Source organism: Bombina bombina, chromosome 3, assembly GCF_027579735.1.
Source record: "Bombina bombina isolate aBomBom1 chromosome 3, aBomBom1.pri, whole genome shotgun sequence".
Lineage (NCBI taxonomy): Eukaryota > Metazoa > Chordata > Amphibia > Anura > Bombinatoridae > Bombina > Bombina bombina.
The window spans coordinates 1,195,911,159-1,195,935,999 of NC_069501.1; the positions used below are offsets into that span (position 1 = coordinate 1,195,911,159).

The window sequence follows — 24,841 nt, forward strand, 5'->3', positions numbered from 1 at the left end:
TATTTGCTTAGCTGTGCTGATTGGCTTTACAATACTTTTTATGGTTCTATTTTATACATACACATATTTATATAAACCTTGTAATATACCATATATTAAAATATAAATGTATTTTTTAATTGAAATATGTGTATATATATAAGTGTAATAATTTATATTAATATGTTTTACATGTGTTTGTGAAACTTTTTTGTTTTAACCCTTACACTTTACTTCAGGTCTCAGGTCACGCTAATTTTTCTAGCACTATTTGAGCTTTCAATCGAGTGCGACCCATAACTATTAACTTGTAATATCAGCACTATTTACCATGGTCGCAATATCCATTGAAAGTAGAGGGTGCGCTAGAGCGATGTTAAACCTTCTCTGATAAATCTGTTTTATAATAAACTTGTAATCAAGTTGTGCTCTAATATTAGTGCGGTCTAGTGATAGTTGTAATCTGGGCCAAATTGTTTAATTTTGCATAGTTAAAAAGTTTGTGATATACTTTTATTATTTATTTTGCCTACTTTTCCTGTAATTTAATTTTAAACATTTTAGTTTTTCCACTTCCCCCGAGAGGCTGTAGTGTATTTCATGTAATTCAGAACCTTGACCCTGCTACATGCTGCACAGTGATTGCTTGATGTTAGCTGGTGCTTGTTTATGTAAGACCATAATTGTCTATGAGCTCAAAACAATCCTAATATTTCTAACAAAATAATAATTTGAAATGATTTTAAAGTTTTTATTTTATGCAGTATTTTAGCAATGCAGTAATTAATGTTTCATGCTTACATAAAAAAAAACTACTTTAATGTCCTTTTAAAGGGACACTCAAGTGAAAATTTAAACTTTCATGATTCAGATTGAACATGCAATTTTAAATAACTTTCCAATTTGCTTCCACAGACAAAATGTGCACAGTCTTTTTATATTTACACTTTTTTGAGTCACAGCTCCTACTGAGCATGTGCAAGAACTCACAGAATATACATATGTGCATTTGTGATTGGCTGATGGCTGTCATATGATACAGGGGAGTGGAAATAGACAAACCGTTACACATAACACATATTGCATTGTCTTTTTATCATGCATTTGTTGATTATGCAAATCTACTGTATTTACTGGTCCTTTAAGTTGCTCTCAAAGGGTTTCTATAGGGAAAAAGATGCTTGAATAAAACTCAGTGTGTATATACCTTCTACAGAGCTGTCTGCATTTATGTATGCCACTGTCCGTTCTTGAAGTATTTTCACATTCTCCTACGGATGGACACAAACAGAGTACAATCAGACAATTTAATACATGTTGTGCACGTGCAAGCAGGTAGCCAATGTATTTGACATTATACTACAGTCTGGCCTAGCTTCTATTGCTGCTGTAAATGGTGTAAAATGGTGGTAACAACAAACCGTTCAGCAGTGTGCAGTATGGTCACTGGTTAATAAATAGGGGCCGAATTATTAAGCAGCGAATGCTGCTCATTCCACGCAAGCTGGAATCAGGAGTTAAGAAGCAGCGGTCATACTGATACTGATTTTTTTCTATATACTACTACTATCTAAGTATCTATTTGCTCCTGTGGCATCTTTTTTATTTTTCATTTTTGTGTGGACACAACTGTGGAGGGTGAACTGCACACCATGAGAAGACGCATTTTTTATCTTCATCTTCAATCAATTTCATATATCTTTGGAGAGGTAATATGCGGTCTTTTATTTTTTTATAGGGAAAAATTCAGGTGATAGTGATAGGTGGCTACCTGCTTTTACTTTGTGCATTTATTTAGTTTTTTTTTTTTTTCTAAGAATTTAATTTGAAAAATTATTCATTTATATTCATTGTAATTTTGTAAGTCTATTCTACTTTAGTGTTTCTTAACCAGAAGTGGCCTTAAGAGACCATATTTTCATGATGTCTTAACTAGAGCACTGGTAAAATAATCAGTACCTATGGTGAGAGCCAGGTTAGTTACCATGGTTACTGATTATTTTACCTGTGCTCCAGTTAAAACGTTCTGAAAATATTGTCTATTAGCCTAGGTTTACTTGAGGACTGTGGTTGAAAAGTACTACTGATGTTCATCATAGAGATTTTCTACTTGTAATGTAGTGTGGGTTGTGTGCTATTCCTGCCTTGTATGATATCTGGGTACTATTGAATGGGCATTGGCAGCCAGTGTCTAATTTATATTTGTAGATTAGATTTTCTTTTAGATTTGTGAAGTATGATATGTTAAAAAGATACATTTTGATACATTTCGAATATATTCAATTTCAATGGAATGTTTTTGAATGTTATATTCGATTTTCAGAGTCATATGCAAAATAATGCAATCCATTTTGATTTTGAATGTTCATAAAAAATCGAATATATACATTTGAATTTCGAAGTGACATTCAAAATCGAATATACACATTCGAAATAGAAAGTGACATTCGAAAAATGTAAATAACATTTGAAAATATAATTTTTAAGAATATTAGTTCTCATCATCATTCAGATTTGTAATTCGAATTTCGTTAATAACATTCGTTCTAACATTCAAATTAAAAAATTTACACATTCACCCATCCCTAGTCCTAAACGGTAAGAAAATTGAAAAGTGCTGTGGTCACTAAGGGGTTAAAGTGGAGATGCTTTATGTTACTATCAGTTTACAACAGCAATGGAAAAACTGAAAATAAAAACAGGAACAGCTCTATTATCAGAGTCCAGTACTACCCGGAATCACTGCCAAACTCCCACAATATAGCAAACAAGTATCAAAAATGGTAGACCAGAGAAATATATAAAAATCCCTTTATTGCTTCACCTGGGGATCCAAAGATGAAGCAATAAAGGGATTTTTATATATTGCTCTGGTCTACTATTTTTTATACTTGTTTACAACAGCAATGGAAACTAGACCTCAATAGTATTAAACTTAATGATTTTGTCAATTATTCAGATATAACTCAAGGCCTTGCAAAAATTACATACTTATGGATAACACTGGGTTAGATAACCGGTTCTATACATCATTTTGGTCATGTGAAGAGTATATGAATACATTAAAGTGACACAGGGGTCAAAATTTAACTTGATTCGGATAGAGTGTTCAATAAAGAAAACACTTTCCAATTTACTTCAAATATCAAATTTACCCCTTGATCTCCTTTGTCGAAAATTGGCTGCTTTCCATGAAGTCACAGTAATGTAGGCTCAGGAGCAAACACAAGTATTGGGCACTATGTATATGGTTTATCTGAATCATGAACGTTTTGATTTCAACTGCAATGTTAAAGACATTGGTTGACATGTGGAAGAGCACAATAGCTGTTAACCCACCCCCTCTAGTTGTAGAAACAGTGGTATAACCCAGATGGTTAAACTACGTGGAGTTAAATCAATAGTTTGAATTATTAATTTTATTTTTGCTAAACATACAAGTTTATGGTAAGCGCACTCTGCAAGCAAATAGAAAGATGGCTGTGACATTAAGTTTGTATTTAAGCTAATATTTTGTTTTTGAGCACCAAATCTACTTACCTCTGCCCACTCTGTAGACCCTAACAAACCAAACTCTTCTGCATCCCAGCTGGCAAAAATAATTGTTCTCCGTGGATGCCATCCTAACAAAATACCATCATAAAAAGTATGTTAATTTTAGTTAAATACTGTCTCATATTAAAACTAAGAACACACCAATCCACTGTGTAGCACTGCAGAATATTACTAAACTGTAGCTATTAAATAATATTATATAGGGCAAACACTTATCAGATGTGAAATTGATACATTTCTTAAGAAATTTTAAGGGTTGATTCCAGATTTGTAGCTCCTCTTTTATGGCACCCTTTACTCCTTTTCCATCATTGAAGTGATCAATCACAACTCAAACAATAACACCATTTCCATATTAGAAAACTATCAGATTGTAACAGATGTTGGGAAATTTACCATCAGGGATTACAATCCAATTCAACAGCCAAAGGCACTTGATAAATGCTCAACACCCACAGATTAAACAAAAACAAACATCTGATAAAAGTTAACTGACTTGGTAAGATTGTGATCGTCTTGATAATAAAGATCAGATCTAATTTTTCTGACATTGAACAATAATTTCAGAAAGATTGGAATAAACCCCTTAAATAGCAGGATTAGCTAATTGTTTTTACACAGTGGTAAAAAAAAATAATGAATGATACCTGCATGCATTTAGTAATATATTTGAAACATCTTACATTTATGTTTGCAAATGAATACTACATTTTCCTATATGGAATTGTATATGTTAGCTATGTTTGAAAATAGATATTTGAATGTAATCACATTTTACATTCAAATAACAAAATCTTTCATTCCATTTGTATCTGTTCTTGTTTCTAAACCCCTTAACGACTGCTAGGTACCATGTACGTCGGCGGTTGTTAAAGGTTTTATTGCTTATAATAGCCTGGGTCCCGCCCTTCTGGTCACAGGAAATAACGCGGTCCCTATTGAAAGACCAGTGACAGTCCTTAAGGGGTTAAAAACTCATGTTTCTGGTATATGTTGCATTTGTGACTATATAAATGCATCCAACTGTATTATTTATTATTTTCTTTTTTATGGATGGAACCACCCCCAAAAAAACTCAGAATATGGGTCCGATTTATTGAACTCTGGTGGACATGATACGCTGTAGCATATCATATCCGCCAGACATTGCTGAATGCCAAAATAATCTAAAACTATACAAATATGTCAGATGTTAAACAACACAATGTACAGGGTGACTAGAATAGAGTACAATACTCCCCTCTTAAATGACCGCTGCTCTCTAACAGTCTCTCCCAACCGGACTGTGAGTAGAAAGTGAATCGAATATATAGAGGCGCTGATCTTGAATCTCGTGTATATGGACGTACACACTGAAGAAAGAAAAACTTGGCTTGTGATTTGCAGAAGTTAACAACAAATTAATGTGCAGTATACTCACTCCGAAAAATTCAGAGTTCAGCTTCTTCGAAAGGTTTTTCTGTCTCAACTTTCCCAATTTCCACACTGTGTTTGTGTCTGTGGATAATGAAAATTGCACTGCAGGTAATTGAATCTTTTGCTTGATAAAAAGTGCAATATACTCACTCCGATAAATTTCGGAATCCGGCTCCTCAGAACGTATTGTGTAGTTTGAAATTACTTCCAAAAAGGCAGCAAAAATACTTGTTGTGGTAAAAAACAAATATTTATTAAAACATAATAAAATGCTCTTATTTATCTTGGCTCTACGCGTTTCAACGACAGTGTCGTCTTTTTCAAGAGCAGTAAAAACAATTGGAAGTGCTGCCTTTGGAGTGTTAACAGGTGTATTTATACAGGTAATCATTGTTCCTGTTCCGGTGGTAAACACCGGAATAGGACTCACAAATAAAACATTTTAATTTTGTATTTATTCCAATCCAATTGTGTTTTGAGAATGATATTTATTTATTTTGTATTTAAGCTTTTGGCGCTTAAACTCTCAATAATTTTTCAAATTGGATTGGTATAAATGAAAAAAAGCCTTTTGGCCAATCAGAGGGGAGAAAAATAAAGTTCCCTTTCAAGTCCTGGTTTTAAGCAGTTTCTTTTCAGGTCCGCCAGATGATGCGTGGTCATATGTTCTCATCAATCAGGTAGAGAGCGTTGTTTTCAATGCTTCGTATGTAAAGGCCTAAGCTCCGGTTTGTCCAATGAGTTCCGTGTCACATGTCTCGGATTGACCAATCTCTCTGTGAGCGACATTTTACTATGTTCCATTGGTAGTCAGTGTTTTGGATTCTCTAGGGAGTATGTAATGAAAAGTGCAAGTCACTTTGAATCATATATATTACAGACATAGACAACTTCGTGACAATATTTCACAAAAATCTTGGGTTACAACCTTTTCAATTTCAATCATATATATTACAGACATAGACAACTTCGTGACAATATTTCACAAAAATCTTGGGTTACAACCTTTTCAATTTCTTTTGAATATTAATTAATTAATATTCAAAAGAAATTGAAAAGGTTGTAACCCAAGATTTTTGTGAAATATTGTCACGAAGTTGTCTATGTCTGTAATATATATGATTCAAAGTGACTTGCACTTTTCATTACATACTCCCTAGAGAATCCAAAACACTGACTACCAATGGAACATAGTAAAATGTCGCTCACAGAGAGATTGGTCAATCCGAGACATGTGACACGGAACTCATTGGACAAACCGGAGCTTAGGCCTTTACATACGAAGCATTGAAAACAACGCTCTCTACCTGATTGATGAGAACATATGACCACGCATCATCTGGCGGACCTGAAAAGAAACTGCTTAAAACCAGGACTTGAAAGGGAACTTTATTTTTCTCCCCTCTGATTGGCCAAAAGGCTTTTTTTCATTTATACCAATCCAATTTGAAAAATTATTGAGAGTTTAAGCGCCAAAAGCTTAAATACAAAATAAATAAATATCATTCTCAAAACACAATTGGATTGGAATAAATACAAAATTAAAATGTTTTATTTGTGAGTCCTATTCCGGTGTTTACCACCGGAACAGGAACAATGATTACCTGTATAAATACACCTGTTAACACTCCAAAGGCAGCACTTCCAATTGTTTTTACTGCTCTTGAAAAAGACGACACTGTCGTTGAAACGCGTAGAGCCAAGATAAATAAGAGCATTTTATTATGTTTTAATAAATATTTGTTTTTTACCACAACAAGTATTTTTGCTGCCTTTTTGGAAGTAATTTCAAACTACACAATACGTTCTGAGGAGCCGGATTCCGAAATTTATCGGAGTGAGTATATTGCACTTTTTATCAAGCAAAAGATTCAATTACCTGCAGTGCAATTTTCATTATCCACAGACACAAACACAGTGTGGAAATTGGGAAAGTTGAGACAGAAAAACCTTTCGAAGAAGCTGAACTCTGAATTTTTCGGAGTGAGTATACTGCACATTAATTTGTTGTTAACTTCTGCAAATCACAAGCCAAGTTTTTCTTTCTTCAGTGTGTACGTCCATATACACGAGATTCAAGATCAGCGCCTCTATATATTCGATTCAATTGCTGAATGCCAACAGCATACGCTGTCAGCATTTAAAATTGCACAAGCAGTTCTAGTGAACTGCTTGTGCAATGCCGCCCCTGCAGCTAGCAGGGGGCGTCAATTAACCCAATCGTATAGGATCAGCAGATTGATGTCCGCAGCCTCAGAGGCAGCAGACCAGTTAAGGAGTAGCGATCTTAAGACCGCGGCGCTGCTTCATAACTGCTGTTTCCGGCAAGCCTGAAGGCTTGTGCAGAGACAGGGGCATCAGGGGCCATTCGGCCCTTGATAAATTGGCCCCTAAATATTTTCTTGTCATACTTGTAGAGTTTTTCTCTTCCTTTTCATTTAAGAACAATCACTAATCCTTTTACTTGTCTACATACAAAAGAAGGCAATTGAATACACTAGTGCGTGTTACATTTTCCCGCATTTCCTTTTAAAAGACTTAAATTGTTATGCCATTATTTTCATTGCTGACTCTAAAAGAGAGTGCTTTAGAATGTGTTTTTTTTTCTTTAAAAACATATTTTAGCACATATTTTGCCCTATGTCTGTGCCTAACCAAATCTTTTTGCGAGAAGTAGTTTGCCCAAAGTTCAGCACTCATTAATGATAATTTGTGCAAAGTAAATGGTGCAAAGGATAATTAATCAGTTTCCATTGATGTCAATGGGAGCTGATAATACTAAACAGCTGACAATATTTAGAGAGAGCTAAGGGAAAACAAATCTGTACTATGTAAATCAGATCATTTAAAGTTTAACTGCTGACAATAAGTCATTATTGTCAACTATGTAAACTCGGCCTTAGCGTTCTCTTGCTCTGTGTGTTTAACACAAATCCAGCTCTTAAAGGGACAGTCAACTGCAAAAATTATATTATTTAAAAAGACAGATAATCCTTTTATTACCCATTCCCCAGTTTTGCACAGCCAACATGGTTATATTAATATACTTTTTACCTCTGTGATTACCTTGTATCTAAGCCTCTTCTGAAAGCCCCCTGATCACATGACATTTTATTTGTTATCTATTGACTTGCATTTTAGCCAATTAGTGTTGTGTCCTGCACAATATTATCTATATGGCACACATGGATTAGCAGTCTCTTGTTGTGAAAAGATAATAAAAAAGCATGTGATAAGAGGCTGTCTGTAGTGGCTTAGACACAGGCAGAAATTTAGAGGTTTAAATGTTATAAAGTATATTAATATAACAATGTTGGTTATGCAAAGCTGTGGAATGGGTAGTAAAGGCATTATCTCTCCTTTATGCCTTCAAACATAAGCCTTTTAAGGGTCTACATACATTTTCTTGGGGTTATTATACCCCACTAAGAGAATAATCCGGGCACCTTTAGACAACTATTTTTTTGTCTACGACCTCCCTATACAAGTTCTATAGATAGTAAAGGCATGATCTATCTTTTTAAACAATAACAATTCTGTTGTAGACTATCCCTTTATTTGCATTACATATAGCTTTATCAGGAAAAATACAATGTATTCCTATTTTGTTTTGTTATTTGTTTCCCAGATTAATCTTAATCTTCATTATCTTGAAAAAGAGCCAACAGAAAAAAAAGTATTATAACAATTGCTTCTGAGACTGTATGGCAGTCAAGCTGGAGGTAAAAAGGCACAGCCAGGTAAATATGTTGGTGATAATATTAGTGGCTTTGTCTGACAACATGTAACAAGAGCTTTGGGACAAGCCACTAGCATTTACAGCAATTACTTTCCCGGAGGTCTGGTATTGTAAGGATCATGCCAGTATTAAATATCGAGGAGCTGACTGTGTCACATGTGTAAATCATAATTTACCTATACAATCTCTAATATGTAAAGTGTATATTATTGCCTGAAATTGGTCACATTTAGCAGCTAATATTCTGCCGTACACCGTAGTTCACTTGAACTGAAGTAGCTGTAAAATGTGATCTAGATTGTAATGATTTCTAAAACGTTTTGTGATGTCCATACCCAATAAAAACAATATCATTTACCTTGTTTTCTTAATTTTCCAAGACTTCTTACAATCTCATTGACAACAGCCGCTCCACTTTGTGGATCAATTCCACCAAAAACCCAGGAGTCGCGATGACCGCCAAATATAACATATCTGTCTAAGAAGTGCAACATGTTTAATAAGCAGAAAAAAAACATTCTAAAACCATGACGAAAAAAAATTACAGTTTATAGCTTAACAAAAAATATAACTACAATTTATAAAGTAGTTTGCAATTAAATGATTATACAGGGCAGATATATCATTATCATTTTAAATTAAACTTACAAACCAGTCACTGTGTCCCACAGCACCCACAAAACTTGGACCTATTTAGTATTATTGATAATATATTATAAATTAATAATAATATTATTAATTATTATTATGGATGGCTTCTGCAGTCATTGATTATTATAATGACTCCAGGAAGAGATGGCCACCACAATTATATTATTATTATTATTATTATTATTATTATTAAACGGACACTGAACCCAATTTTTTTCTTGTGTGATTCAGATAGAGCATGCAATTGTAAGCAACTTTCTAATTTACTCCTATTATCAAATGTTCTTCATTCTCTTGGTATCTTTATTTGAAATGCAAGAATGTAAGTTTAGATGCCGGCCCATTTTTGGTGAACAACCTGGGTTGTTCTTGCTGATTGCTGGATACATTCACCCATCAATAAACAAGTGCTGTCCAGGGTTCTAAACCAAAAAATAGCTTAGCTGCCTTCTTTTTCAAATAAAGATTGCAAGAGAATGAAGAAAATTTGACAATAGGAGTAAATTAGAAAGTTACTTAAAATTGCATGCTCTATCTGAAACATGAAGGAAAAAAATTGGGTTCAGTGTCCCTTTAATATTATTATTATTATTATTATTATCTTTATTTGTCATATGCCAACAGATTCTGCAGCACATACAGGGGGACAATAGTATTACATGGCCTTGTTTCCTTGAGTGCTTAAAATATAAGTTGTAGTTGTTGACACCTTATTTGATAGGAGCAACTACATGTCCCTCTAAGATGTAGGTGATTACCTGTTTTAGCAGGCCCCATGCAAATTCATGACTCTTCTCAATATTACCTTTTATAGGGATATCTTATCTCAGACCTCAAACTGCTGAGTACAGCTACAGTAGCAGGGTTACCACTTCTGTTTGTGCTATTGTTTTTCCTCCTGTTCCTCTAGCTGTATTAAAAGTCAGTCTCTTATTCTAACCCCTTACAAGTATCAGTTAGTGAAGCTCTGCTTCTTCATACTGGGCACCACCATATTGGAGCTTTTATTAGTTATGTAACTTATAAACGGTGAAAAAATGACTAAAATGTAGTGGTTCCTCTATTATGTGAGATATACTGAAGTGCAATTAGAACTGTCAAAAAGCCAATAACATCACAGATCTGTGAAAGTGCCCTGCTTCTGTCACATGATGCAGCAATACGCGAGCTACAAGATGGCGGCACCCAGTATCAAATGCACAGGTTTACCAGTTGTATTCTATAATGAGTTAAAATGAAAGGAACAGGAGGAAAACCAATAGTATGGCGAGTGTTTAAAGGGACAGTCTAGTCAAAATTTAACTTTCATGATTTAGATAGGGCATGTCATTTTAATCAACTTTCCCATTTACTTTTATTATCAAATTTGCTTTGTTCTCCTGGAAATTCTTAGTTGAAAGCTAAATATAGGTAGGCTAATATGCTAATGTCTATGCCCTTGAAGACTGCCTCTTATCTGGATGCATTTGACAGTTTTTCACAGCTAGAGGACGTTAGTTCCTGTGTCCCATATTGATAAAATTGTGCTCACGCCTGTGGAGCTACTTTTTAGAGGGCACTGACTTGCTAAAATGCAAGTCTGTCAAAAGCACTGAAATAAGGGGTCAGTCTGCAGAGGCTTAGGGGTAGATTTATTAAGCAGCAGATGTTGTTCTCTACCCGTGATGTTTCCGGCTCGCTGGAAACATAAATTAAGAAGCAGCGGTCATAAGACTGCTGCTCCTTAACTCGTTCGCCATCTTTTAGGGATGATTGACACCCCTGCTAGTGGCCGTTTAGCCGCCGGTGTGCAGGGGTTGGCATTTCACAAGCATTTACCAGAAATGCTTGTGCAATGTTAAATGCCGACAGGGTATGCTGTCGGCATATAACGATGTAGGGCGGACATGATTGGCTACACCTTGAAATTTGATAAATCGGCCCCTTAGATACAAGATAATCACAGAGGTAAAAAGTATATTAATATAACAGTGTTGGTTATGCAAAACTGGGGAATGGGTAATAAAGGGATTATCTATCTTTTATAACAATAACAATTCTGGAGTAGAATGTCCCTTTTAATCTCCCTTTAAACAGACAATAAAAGTTATATTTTCCTGAAATGCTTTTAAAATCTTGCACAGTGCGCTTACAAAGTAATGCTAGAAAGAGATTAGCTAGCACAATGCTTTCTGATCACATTCTTCAACAAAGAAGTGACTGTAATATATCCTTTCTGAGGGCAGCTTTTACCTGTTGAAGGGCACAAGTCTTAATCACAATCAGACTCATTGTGTGAGGCTTTTTGTTGGTTGTGATAATATATTCCACTTTGTTGCAGGTCTTAAAGGGACATTAGAGTGCTGGTTACATCTACAGTAGCATGGTTACTACTGACCATGCCTAGTTTTATTTATTTATTTATAAAATATTTTACCAGGAAATATACATTGAGATTTCTCTCGTTTTCAAGTATGTCCTGGGTACACAAAACATTGCATTGATACAATGGGTACAATAAAATACAAAAACAATAATAATACACAATATATGCACACAAATTTAACATAGAACAGGTAGGAAATACCTGTTCTATGTTAAACCTGTAACTGCAGTTCTCTTATTTTAACTCATTTCAGAACCCAGTTGGTACAGTTCTACAATTATACTGGGTGCCACCATTTTGTAGCTTGTGTATCGTTACATCCTGTGATAGGAGCAGTGCACTTTTACAGATCTGTGATGTTACTGGCTTTTTGGCATCTGTACCTTTCACTTCAGTTTAGCTCACATAATAGAGAGCAAAAGGGGTTATATCTCACACTACAATTTACCACACACAAATTGCATTTCTTTTATTGGACTCACTTTAATAGTTTCCTATATGAACTTACCCACTGGGTATACTAGGCACACTGGTTATTATCTAACAAGTGTCTGTAGTTTAATATCATACAGCTGAATTAATCCTATATATGCTACAAGTTATGTTTTTCCAAATTTTAGAATTTACATTCATTGTGATACTGAAAATATACAGTAAATTTGTGCATAAGGTAAATATAACTTTAAAGATGCTTCTTTTTAAAAAAATGAAATAAATTTTGCTCTTCATTGATATAGTTTGTATATATTACAAAATGATTGTCACCTGGTTCCACCGCTCCTTTAATGGTACCAATTACATTGTAGACTCTTCTTACTTCATTGAAAGAGTGGATGTGCATTCTGATTTTACTACATAAAAATAGGAAGGACATCATATTATTTGGGCATATTATATTTAGACCAAGCTTTAACATTCCAAACAATTGATAAACAAACTTAAAGGGACATAAAACCCACAAATTTTGTTTCATGATTTAGATACAGCATGCCATTTTAAACAACTTTCCAATGTATTTCTGTTATCTAATTTGCTTTGTTCCCTTTGTATCCTTTTTTGAAAAGAATACATTGGTAGCCTCAAGAACACCAATGCACTACTGGGAACTAGCTGCTGATTGGTGGTTGCACATATTTACCTCTTGTTTTTGGTTGACCCACTGTGTTCAGCTAGCTTCCTGTAATGCAATGCTGCTCCTTCAACAAAGGTATAAAATATGTCAATACAATAATACTTTATAACATCATTAAAATAAAAATACCACTAAGAAGAAGCACAACACATTGAGGATCAAACTAAAAGGGAGATGTTGTCAGACAGAAGAAGCTGAAGATTTTTGGGATTGACTATGAGTAAAGAAAAGTTAATGGTCGCTCATTTTCTTATTCAGTAGATTTTGTTTGGAGTGGAGGGGATATTTTATGAGAAGTTAGGGGATGGTGGAAATGGTTGGTTCTTATAGAAGGGAGTGTTCATCGTGGACAAGATAATGTAATGGGCACTTTTTGGGTGTTGAAAGTATGGAGTTGGGATAGGGTGGCAGTTATGATTGATTGTACTAAGACAGAGTAAGAATTAAAAAGAGCTGAAAAGGATCACCGTTATAGGCTTTAGTACAGTAAGGGTTTGGATTAGTGTTCATTAGTTTTAATTGCAATGAGGGAGGAACAGGCCATCTGCAATGGGCTATAAACTGTTTAAACAGTAGTGTAAAGATTTTACACCATATTTAAGTACCACTACTACAAATAGGTCTGAAGGTCATATGACAATGTTGCCATGGTTATCCAGAGGGAAGGGTGTTAGTATATTACTATATTAAGGGCATTTTTCTGGCCCTCCTAGAACATTTTCTGTAGACTACTATGATTATTACTATTATATTCTAGTGGCTCCATTAGAAAATAACACTTGTTGCTTTTACTTAAGCCAATTTAATTTTGTGCAACTCAAGTCTGATCTCTTGCAAGCTGCTATTGATAGTACAAGTCAGGTTAGACAATTTCTACCAAGAGCAACAAGTACAAAGCAACACTATCTGCAACTGTATCTTGCTTTAATTCTATTAAAAATATATAATAAAACATGATTAAACATTCCTTGTTTGGTAGCTACTTGTGAATAAGGTTCCTAATTGGCTTCTCAACCATGACCTGCTTCTGATTAGAATTTAAATTATGGAGCCCCATTTATGAAGCTGCACATGCCAGCAAATATGCAACCAAATGTTGAAAAGTCATTAGACCCCTGCTTCTTAATCTTTGAGGTTCAAGGTGTCAAACATCCCCGACTCATTTGTCCAGCATGACTGACAAAACCAACGCACAACTGCTTGGATAAGAGCAGGGAGCAGTGTTAAATCTGATGCCTTAAATCAATGCGGACAGGTTCCCTGTGAGGGAATCTTGTCCTCCTGCACTTTGATAACTGTGGGACTAGGTATTCAATACACAGTTAGCAGCAAGCATCTGCACAATAAAAATGCTATAACAAATTAAAGTATTTTAATATTGAATTGGTATGTTCCTAAGTGTTTTTTTTTTTTTAATATTTCTTGATCCCAAACTAAGGGAACATGAAGCTCAGCCCAACAGTGGGCCAAATATAAAGTAGTATCACTTTAAATTGGGTTCTTTTATTTTTGCTTCATTCTACAATACTATAAATAGTTTATAAGGAAAATTTACTAAGCTGCATTTACAGCTTCTGACACATTATGTTGCAGACTTGTATGCGCAAGTCTGTAACCACAGCAGTTCCTTCTTCTTACCTCTCTGCCACGTCAAAGATGGTGGAGATTAATAACCCTGAACTCACTAATTCAACATGATTGACAGACACTGCTCTCACTTGATTAATTGCCAGAGAGCAGATGGGAATTCACAAGGGAGCTCTTGTGCAATCTTACATTTCGACATGTAATGCAGCTTTGCAAGTGGTGATTGCAGATGGAAGGGTTACAGTATATAATTAAGGACTTGTCCACCTGCAGCTTGATAACATTTTCTTTTATTTTGCCTGTTTTCTCACCTCAATTCTTGACCTTCCTTGTATCCAGGCCCAATGTTATAGGAAATATTAAGGCTTCCCTTCCAACTTTTGTCTGGAGGAGGGGCTCCCCCCATATGCCTGCAAATGAATACAATTAAAAATCTTATAAATTAATATATGCTCTGTTTTAAAATGTTCTTAATATGTTGAGAGAGGTGCAGTAACCAGTTGATGTAATGCAGCCAAAGAATGATAATTAACTAAAGTCCTATCAACATTTTTATCAGAAAAACACTTGCCCCAATTCCAGTCCATCAGAATTCCTATGCAAAAATAGTGGGATCTATGCCAGTATAATACAAAGAGAGGTGAAGGTACAGTAAAAGTGCCATTGGTGTAATAGAGCATGTCATAGGTTGGTTTGGGCAGAGTTAAGGAGTACCTTAAGCTGAGCCAGGGCATCCCTGAAAACAGGGGAAACTGTGGGAGGAACAGCGGGCAGGCCTCCCAATCCAAAATAATTTTACCGTTTATCAAATTGTATACCTTGGGCTAGATTACAAGTGGCACACTATTTAGCACTTTCATTAGTGCGCAAACACCGCCAGAAGTAAACTTTTAACATGCACAGGATATCACATTTTACAAGTTATATATTATATTATATTATATTATATATATATATATATATATATATATATTAGTACAAACAAGGGTTGATCCAAGCACTCTCTGTTATATGAATTGCCAGGGTTCTCTGTATATAAATTGTATCAAATTTTTCAAGAATGAAGAGGCACTCTCAGGACTTGTATTGCTCAGAGTTGCTGTCACTTTATTTTCTTATTTCAGGTCAACGTTTCGATCCATACAGGGACCTTTTTCAAGACCAATTTTTCTCACTTAGACATCTACTTAGCAGAGCTATGATGTCTAAGTGAGAAAAATACAATATAGCATACAAATATTTATTTGCATAATTTGTATAAGATAGTGTATATATGAGTGTAACAGTTTATTGTAATCTATTTATTTTTTAATTCTAACTCTTACGCGAGGCCTCCACTCATGTAAATCTGGTGCGCACTAATTTAGTTTGCGCTCAAGCGAAAGTGTTTAGTTTCAACTTGTAATACGAGTTCAATTTAACACAGGCGCTATATTGTGCGCTAGCTTTATTGAGAATAATTCTTTGCTATTTGCAAAGCTTTTGTTCAGTTATACTGCATGCTCAGTTCACGTTAAAATACCACCGGCTAGATTACAAGTTTTGCGTTAGGCTTAAAAAGCAGTGTTAGCCGGTCCTAACGCTGCTTTTTAATGCCCGCTGGTATTACGAGTCTTGAAGGTACAGGGTCACCGCTCACTTTTTTGGCCAGACTTGGAAATACCTCAAATCCACTTACGTAAATTGTGTATCATCTTTTTTCAATGGGACTTGCATAGCGCCGGTATTACGAGTCTGCCAAAAAGTGAGCGGTAGACCCTCTCCTGTCAAGACTGGTAACGCATTCTAAAGTCAGTAGTTAAGAGTTTTACACTACAACGCCGTAGCATAAAACTCTTAACTAAAGTGCTAAAAAGTACACTAACACCCATAAACTACCTATTAACCCCTAAACCGAGGCCCTCCCGCATCGCAAACACAATTTTTTTAACCCCTAATCTGCCGAACCGGACATCGCCGTCACTATAACAAATATATTAACCCCTAAACCGCCGCACTCCCGCCTCACAAACATTAGTTAAATATTATTAACCCCTAATCTGCCGTCCCTAACATCGCCGACACCTACCTACATTTATTAACCCCTAATCTGCCGCCCCCAACGTCTCCGCCACTATACTAAAGTTATTAACCCCTAAATCTAAGTCTAACCCTAACCCCCCCTAACTTAAATATAATTAAAAGAAATCTAAATAAAAATTACTATCATTAACTAAAATATTCCTATTTAAAACTAAATACTTACCTATAAAATAAACCATAAACTAGCTACAATATAACTAATAGTTACATTGTATCTATCTTAGGGTTTATTTTTATTTTACAGGCAAGCTTGTATTTATTTTAACTAGGTAGAATAGATATTAAATAGTTATTAACTATTTAATAACTACCTAGCTAAAATAAATACAAATTGACCTGTAAAATAAAACCTAACCTGTTACACTAACACCTAACACTACACTATAATTAAATGAATTCCCTAAATTAAATACAATTAAATAAAATTAGCTAAAGTACAAAAACAAACACTAAATTACAGAAAATAATAAACAAATTGCAAGATTTTTAAACTAATTACACCTAATCTAATCCCATTAACAAAATAAAAAAGCCCCCCCAAAATAAAAAAAAGCCCTACCCTACACTTAATTACAAATAGCCCTTAAAAGGGCCTTTTGCGGGGCATTGCCCCAAAGTAATCAGTTCTTTTACCTGTAAAAAATTACCAATCCCCCCCCCAACATTTAAAACCCATCAGCCAATAGGATTTTTCTACCTTAATTCCGATTGGCTGATAGAATTCTATCAGCCAATCGGAATTGAAGGGACGCCATCTTGGATGACGTCATTTAAAGGAACCTTCATTCAGTGTCAGCCGTCGGATGAAGAGGATGCCCCACGTCGGATGTCTTGAAGATGGACCCGCTCCACGCCGGATGGATGAGATAGAAGATGCCGTCTGGATGAAGACTTCTGCCCGTCTGGAGGACCACTTCGCCCGGCTTGGATGAAGACTTCTCCCGGCTTCGTTGAGGACCTTGTCCCGGTAAGGTGATCTTCAAGGGGTTAGTGTTTTTTTAAGGGGGTATTGGGTGGGTTTTAGAGTAGGGTTGGGTGTGTGGGTGGTGGGTTTTAATGTTGGGGGGGATTTGTAATTTTTTTACAGGTAAAAGAGCTGATTACTTTGGGGCAATGCCCCGCAAAAGGCCCTTTTAAGGGCTATTTGTAATTTAGTGTAGGGTAGACCTTTTTTATTTTCGGGGGGCTTTTTTATTTTGTTAGGCGGATTAGATTAGGTGTAATTAGTTTAAAAATCTTGTAATTTGTTTATTATTTTCTGTAATTTATTGGGGGGGGTTTGTACTTTAGCTAATTTTATTTAATTGTATTTAATTTAGGGAATTAATATAATTATAGTGTAGTGTTAGGTGTAATTGTAACTTAGGTTAGGTTTTATTTTACAGGTACTTTTGTATTTATTTTAGCTAGGTAGTTATTAAATAGTTAATAACTATTTAATAACTATTCTACCTAGTTAAAATAAATATAAACTTGCCTGTAAAATAAAAATAAACCCTAAGCTAGATACAATGTAACTATTAGTTATATTGTAGCTAGCTTAGGGTTTATTTTATAGGTAAGTATTTAGTTTTAAATAGGAATAATTTAGTTAATGGTAGTAATATTTATTTTGATTTATTTTAATTCTATTTAAGTTAGGGGGTGTTAGGTTTAGGGTTAGACTTAGGTTTAGGGGTTAATAACTTTAATATAGTGTTGGGGCGGCAGATTAGGGGTTAATAAATGTAGGTAGGTGGCAGCGATGTTAGGGCCGGCAGATTAGGGGTTAATAATATTTAACTAATGTTTGCGAGGCGGGAGTGCGGCGGTTTAGGGGTTAATATTTTTATTATAGTGGGCGCGACAGATTAAGGGTTAATAAGTGTAGGTAGGTGGCGGTGACATTGGGGGCGGCAGAGTAGGGGTTAGTAAATATAATGTAGGGTTCGGCGATGTTGGGGGCAGCAGATTAGTGGTTCATAAGTATAATGTAGGTGGCGGCGGTGTCCAGAGCGGCAGATTAGGGGTTAATAATTATAATGTAGGTGTCGGCGATGTCGGGGGCAGCAGATTAGGGGTTAATAAGTGTAAGATTAGGGGTGTTTATACTCGGGGTTCATGTTAGGGTGTTAGGTGTAGACATAAAATGTATTTCCCCATGGGAATCAATGGGGCTGCGTTAAGGAGTTTTACGCTGCTTTTTTGCAGGTGTTAGACTTTTTTTTCAGCCGGCTCTCCCCGTTGATTCCTATGGGGAAATTGTGCACGAGCACGTTACACCAGCTCACCGCTAACTTAAGCAGCGCTGGTATTGGAGTGCGGTAATGAGGAAACTTTTGCTCAACGCTCACTTCTTGCCTTTTAACGACGGGTTTGTAAAAACCTGTAATACCAGCGCTGCAGGTAAGTGAGCGGTGAGACAAAACTGCTCATTAGCACCACGCAGCCTCTAACGCAAAACTCGTAATCTGGGCCCACAATTTTTGGTTAATAAAAGTTAATAAAGTAAGTTCAAATCATACTTTTAAAACATGAAATTTGTACACAACTGTAAAACGATAATCTAAATCATGTTTTATGGCAATGAGGCATTTGAAACATGTAAATTATAGAGCTAATCAGAATAATACGACATTATTATTATTGCAACCACGCTAACTTTAGCACCTTATTACAAGTGAAAAGTAAACACGACCTCTCAAGCGCAATCTGAAGACCTTGTGTAAAGAATAAGGGGGTTAGAAAAAAATTTGCCCTAAACACAAAGTAAATACATTTAAAAATGCAGTTACATTCATATAAAATCTATCTGATAAAAAGAATTCATAAAAATTTCTATAAAAAAAGTTGAAAAACTGAAAACAATCATTTTTATTTTTATTTAATATTAATATTTAACTTAGTAAAGGTGATTCTGCAAAAAGTCCCAGGGAGTGCTCTCTTCATTATGGATATCTATTATTTTTGTAGCACCCTGGGCTGTTTATATTGATACATTGGTGCAGATTTAACAAAGGCCGAATGGCCCTGAATGTAACTGTTTCTTAAGACCGCTGCTTCTTAACTAATACGCCCCCTCTGAGGCGGCGGGACATCAATCTGCCCGATCTCATATGATTGGGTTGATTGACACCCCCCGCAAATCTGCAGGGGGCGGCATTGCACAAGCAGTTCACTAGAACTGCTTGTGCAATGATAAATGCAGACAACGAAAACTGCAGTTGTAAATGTTAGGGCTAGACATGTGCAAGGGAGAAAAAATAGTCTCGTCCGAAAGATTTGTTTAGGATTTATTCAAACGTTCGGTTCAGCCAAATTTCGTCCATGCAGGCATTCGGTTCAGACGAATATTGAATTTGGATTTGTTACCATTATTTCCATTGGGAACAGCTAATATAGACAAATAATAATAAGAAAAATCTTACATTATAGGATTCAAACAATTAAAAGAACCTGTTGTCCAATGTTAAAAGAACATAGCACTCCTGTTTGACTAAAATCCGGCTGTCTCTAACATCAGTCATTAGTAATACTTTGGCAGTATTAGACAGGAGACTATGGACAAATGAATGGTAAGGTCTCCTGTGCATCATTACAAACAAATTAGCTTATTAACCAAACAATATAACTCCTTTCAACTATTCCTGCACCATTTTTTTGGCACCAAACGGAATGAACAAATCAAATTTATCAAGCAATTAATAATTTAATAGTCTGTTTGTATATCAAACACTCAATCACCCACAGAAAAATTCAGGAAGCCAGAATACGCATCTCCAGTTAGGGTCATCTGGGGTCCTAAAGTTACTCCTAAAGTATGCCCATCATTCCAAGATACATATGGCATTCATATGGTTAATGAGTGTTGAGGATGGATTCTGGTTAGAATTAGTAAATGTCACTCATGTAGATGAGTATTTCCACTGCACAGTGAACAAACCTGTAACCTTAAGAGGTGTGAATGGGCTATTTCGGCCCAGTTTCTATATAAAAAACAGGTACCTTACACACATAAAGGGATTTTCGGGAGCTTTTCTGTTGAAAAGGCGTTTTTTGCATTATGATCAACCAAAGAATAGCAAAAGCCATTTCGGGAGCAAATCGCTAGATTGTAATTGTTCCTTTGGTGTTTAATGTCAGAAATTAACATATGAACTTCTGTTCATTTTAAAGGGACATATTGGTCAAAACAGAAATATGCAAGTGCAGATCAGTTTTGATTAGAATAGTACATTTCTAACTTCTTTTAATTTAAATTATTATTTTAGCAGCATGCTCACATGCTCTAAGCACCAGCATTCAAGAACTACATCTGCTCAGAAAGTAAGCAGTGGTTTAGATGACTCAATACACAACACCATTTGCTCTGTGAGCTGACTTCATTGAGGGTGCACAAGTCATGTATAGTATATGTGTATATACTGCTCTAACTAGAAAAAAAGTTTGCGAATACAAGGATATTACATTCCATCTTTTCTGTTTTTATTTAGAACTACAACCTTCATTTTGCCCTTATCTGTGACTTGTATAAGTTCATAAGCTTTTCTAGCTTTGCTATTGGATGATTGATAATCAAAGGTGCAATGAAGCACGGTAAGGAATCAAATCAATGCTACATAATTAGAACAAAGAATAAAATATGTATTTATATATAATCTAATTTTATTCTCACCGTAGTAGGTTATACGCATCATGATAACCTATAGGATGGACTGGAATTTTAGGGAGTCCTACGCCATCTTTTACATGACACCGATATGTATATTCTGGAAAAACACAAACATAATTACACAGAAACATAGATTTTGATGGCAGATAAAACCATAGGCTCAACAAGTCTACCCAATATTTCCTAAAACTATAAACTTATCTAGTTCGTAGGATAGCCTTATGCTTATCCCAGGCATTCTTAAAGTGTTTGCCATTACCATCTTTTGTGGAAGTTTATTCCATGAATCAATAATCCTTTCTGTAAAGAAGTGCTTCTACAAATAACTCCAGAATCTACTACCCTTCAGCTTGTGATCATGACCCCTTGTTCTTGCATTTTTCTTTTTATGTAAAATACTCACAGCCTCAGCTTTGCTAAGCCCCCTAATATACTTGAAAGTTACTATCATATCACCTCTTTCCCTTCTCTCCTCTAAGCTATACATATTTAGGTCATTGAGCCTCTCCTGGTAAGTTTTATTTTTTAGACCATGTACCATTTTAGTAGCCCTCCTTTGCATAGATTCCAGTTTGTTTATACCCTTTTGGATGAGGCCTAACTAATGATCTGTAAAGTGGCATAAGAACCTTACTATTTCTGCTGCAAATACCTCTACCAATACATCCAAACATTCTACTGGCCTTACTCACTGCAATACTACATTGTTTATTACATTTCAAATCATCTGAAATATTTATTGCAGTTCCTCATTAGTAACACTCAGTAAAGTGTAATTGAGTCTGTAAAAAATCCAAACGTTAATTACAGACTCAATGACACTTTACTGACTGTTACAAATGAGGAACGGGACTTGGTAATTATTATTTCAGATGATTGGTAGAGGTATTTGCAGCATAAATAGTATGGTTCTTATGCCACTTTACAGATCATTAATTAAGCCTCATTGTACTTTATACAATACATTTTTTATAATATAGAGGATATTTATATTATTACTATCGCTTAATTATAAAGCACCATCAGGTTAAAGATTTATGAACAGTGGAAGCACACCGTACAAAACATAAAAATACATGTTTACTATGCCAGAAAATTGAAAAACTGGTTTATTACCAGGTGGATTAAATAGTTTAATAAAGGAGAATACGAGATCCCTAGTTTAATGGGCATGATCTCTCTTAGAACTCGATGTATGATTTACCAAAAGAGGCAAGTTTTTAAGTTCAGTTTAAAGAGTTTGGAGAGAGCCTGAGTAGGGAATGACAAGGATATGAAACAGTGCTTCTTTAGTAAAATAAATTATTATATATGTTAAGTAAAAATAAGCACAAAGGGCTAGATTACGAGTTAATGTGAATCGCTATTTAGCACTGCTCAAGCGTAAAATACGCTAGTCTGAGGCTTTTTGCGTGCCTTGGGTTGCTCTCATATTACAAGTTGAAACCCGACACATGCCAAAAATATATGGCAACCTTGCTAACTTCTCCAATAGACTTCAATGGAGCGCAAAAACTGCAAAAAAAAATAACATCCATACTCGCGCACTAACCCGACCGCTTATATTCAAGAGTGGTAAACTCAACATGAAATATTAATGTTCTTAAATTTATTCTTAAAGGGACAGGAAACACAATTTTTTTCTTTCATGATTCTGATAGAGAATAACATTTTAAACAACTTTCCAATATACTTCTATTATCTAATTTGCTTCATTATTTAAATATCCTTTGATTATACTTAAATGGGTGCTATCTGCTAATTGGTAGCTGCACATTTTATATGTGCAGCCACCAATCAGCAAATAGCACCCAGGTCTATCTAGCTATGCTTTTCAACAAAAGGTACCTAAATTTAAAGCAAATTAAATAATAGAATTAAAATGGAAAGTTGTTTAAAACTGTATTCTTTGGGTTTTGTGTCCCTTTAAATAAATATTTCTCGGGGCGGAGCCTGGGCAAGCAGCATGGAGGACGCATAATCTGTCTGTTCCGTGTGCATTCCACCAAAAAGTTGGAGTAATAACAGGTTTAAGCTTTCATAAGTGCTACTTAAGTACTCATAGATGACCCCAAATAACCCCTATAGCAAAATTGGGGTTGTATTATATTTCTCTGAAGGGGCGACTTAAAGTGCACAGTAACGGTGTCAACCGGCTCAGTGGAGGCCCACGCAGCAATTCTGAAAAGGGGCAACGGCAGCCTGACAACAAACACTGACAAGGTTTTGAGAGCTCCGGTGAGAGTGGAAAAGGGGTGAATACGATACCGGACAATGAGGTATGATTAGGAGCTGCGCGACACGTAAGCGCTACACAAGGAAGATGAGATGAGCCACATGACTTACCCGCCATGCTGAGGAAATAATGGTAAAGACTACCGGACAATGACAGGCGCACACTAATGCTGACAGGACCTGGGAAATTGTTAAAAGGGTGCAATATAGGTCTGCAAACATAGATAACCACTAACTGTATGCACTGAAGACTAAAACACCACAAACATCAGCCTAAATTGAATCTGCATAGGAGATTGAAAACAAACAGCTCTAGAAATAAAGGAGGTTAACCTGTTACATAAGCAGTTGAAATAAGACAGGGGGGGGGGAAGAAAAGGAAAAAAGGAAGGACAGAAAAATTGAATCACACGCAGCTACTGAACCTTCTCACAGTACTAATGGGAAATAGACATATCTATCTACTTCCAGAAACACTACTCATATAAAGTATTCTCATCACAAAATCCCCTTGTCTTAACCCTTTATTTTTATTTTGTCAACATACTATTACTTTGAATTGCTGAGTAAATCAAGCTAAGATTTTTGGCGCTAAGTCAATTCTACACTGTGGCAGGGGCAGCTGAGATGTTTTTGCACAGCAATAGGAAACTTCAGAGATGTTGTTTTGTGACTCCTTGCCTTCTGTAACATGTCAATTAGACGGCAGAATAAATTAGGTAGCACCAGCAAGCCAGCTACAGCTAGCATTTTCTTTAAACCCCAAAAAGGAGATAAGATGATGGAGAGGGGAGAAGATATGAATGAGGTGGAGGTAGAGGAGGAAGCTGATAATGTCTCTACAGGAAACTGCGGTCTTCCCATTACGAAATCTGACATTCAGAATCTAGTATCCAAGCAGGATATAGCATCAATTTTCGACAAAATGTGGGAAAAAATGGATACACTCCAAAGTACGGTTACAAATAGCCTCACAGAAATTAAACAAGATATTTCAGAAATGGGGACACGACTAGAAATGGTGGAAGAAAAGGAAGAAGCAATGGAGGAGGAGGTTACAGGCATCAAGCAACATCTATCTGACCACCAACAAGAACTAAAGGACATTAATGACAAATTAGAGGATCTTGAAAATAGGAGTCGGAGGTGCAATATCCGTCTGAAAGGAATCCCGGAATCAACCACTGCAACAGCTTTAGACGACTATCTCCTTCAGTTATTTCAAACCATCACAGGTTCACAAGTAGAGGGGAAATTTCAGCTGGAAAGGGCTCATAGAGCTCTCAGAGCAAAACCTAAAGATACAGATCCCCCGAGAGATGTAATAGTAAAAAAATTTCGGTTTCAGGAAAAGGAAGAAGTTATGACGGCGGCGAGGAAGAACCCAACCTTCAAATTCAAGGGCTCAATCATCCAATTCTATCAGGATTTGTGTGTTAAAACACTTCA

At 35.6% G+C, this 24,841-nt stretch overlaps 1 protein-coding gene across 1 annotated transcript in view; it reads right to left on the minus strand.

Moving 5' to 3' along the window:
* LOC128654622 (putative N-acetylated-alpha-linked acidic dipeptidase) overlaps positions 1–24,841 on the minus strand; it is a 96,960-nt gene that overhangs the window by 30,855 nt on the left and 41,264 nt on the right. Inside the window, exons 7-12 of the mRNA XM_053708629.1 lie at positions 21,161–21,254; positions 14,736–14,834; positions 12,471–12,556; positions 9,048–9,167; positions 3,520–3,602; positions 1,187–1,250 (exon numbers count right to left, since the gene is read on the minus strand). Of these exons, the coding sequence (XP_053564604.1) occupies positions 1,187–1,250; positions 3,520–3,602; positions 9,048–9,167; positions 12,471–12,556; positions 14,736–14,834; positions 21,161–21,254 (546 nt within the window). The remainder of the gene's footprint in view (positions 1–1,186; positions 1,251–3,519; positions 3,603–9,047; positions 9,168–12,470; positions 12,557–14,735; positions 14,835–21,160; positions 21,255–24,841) is intronic.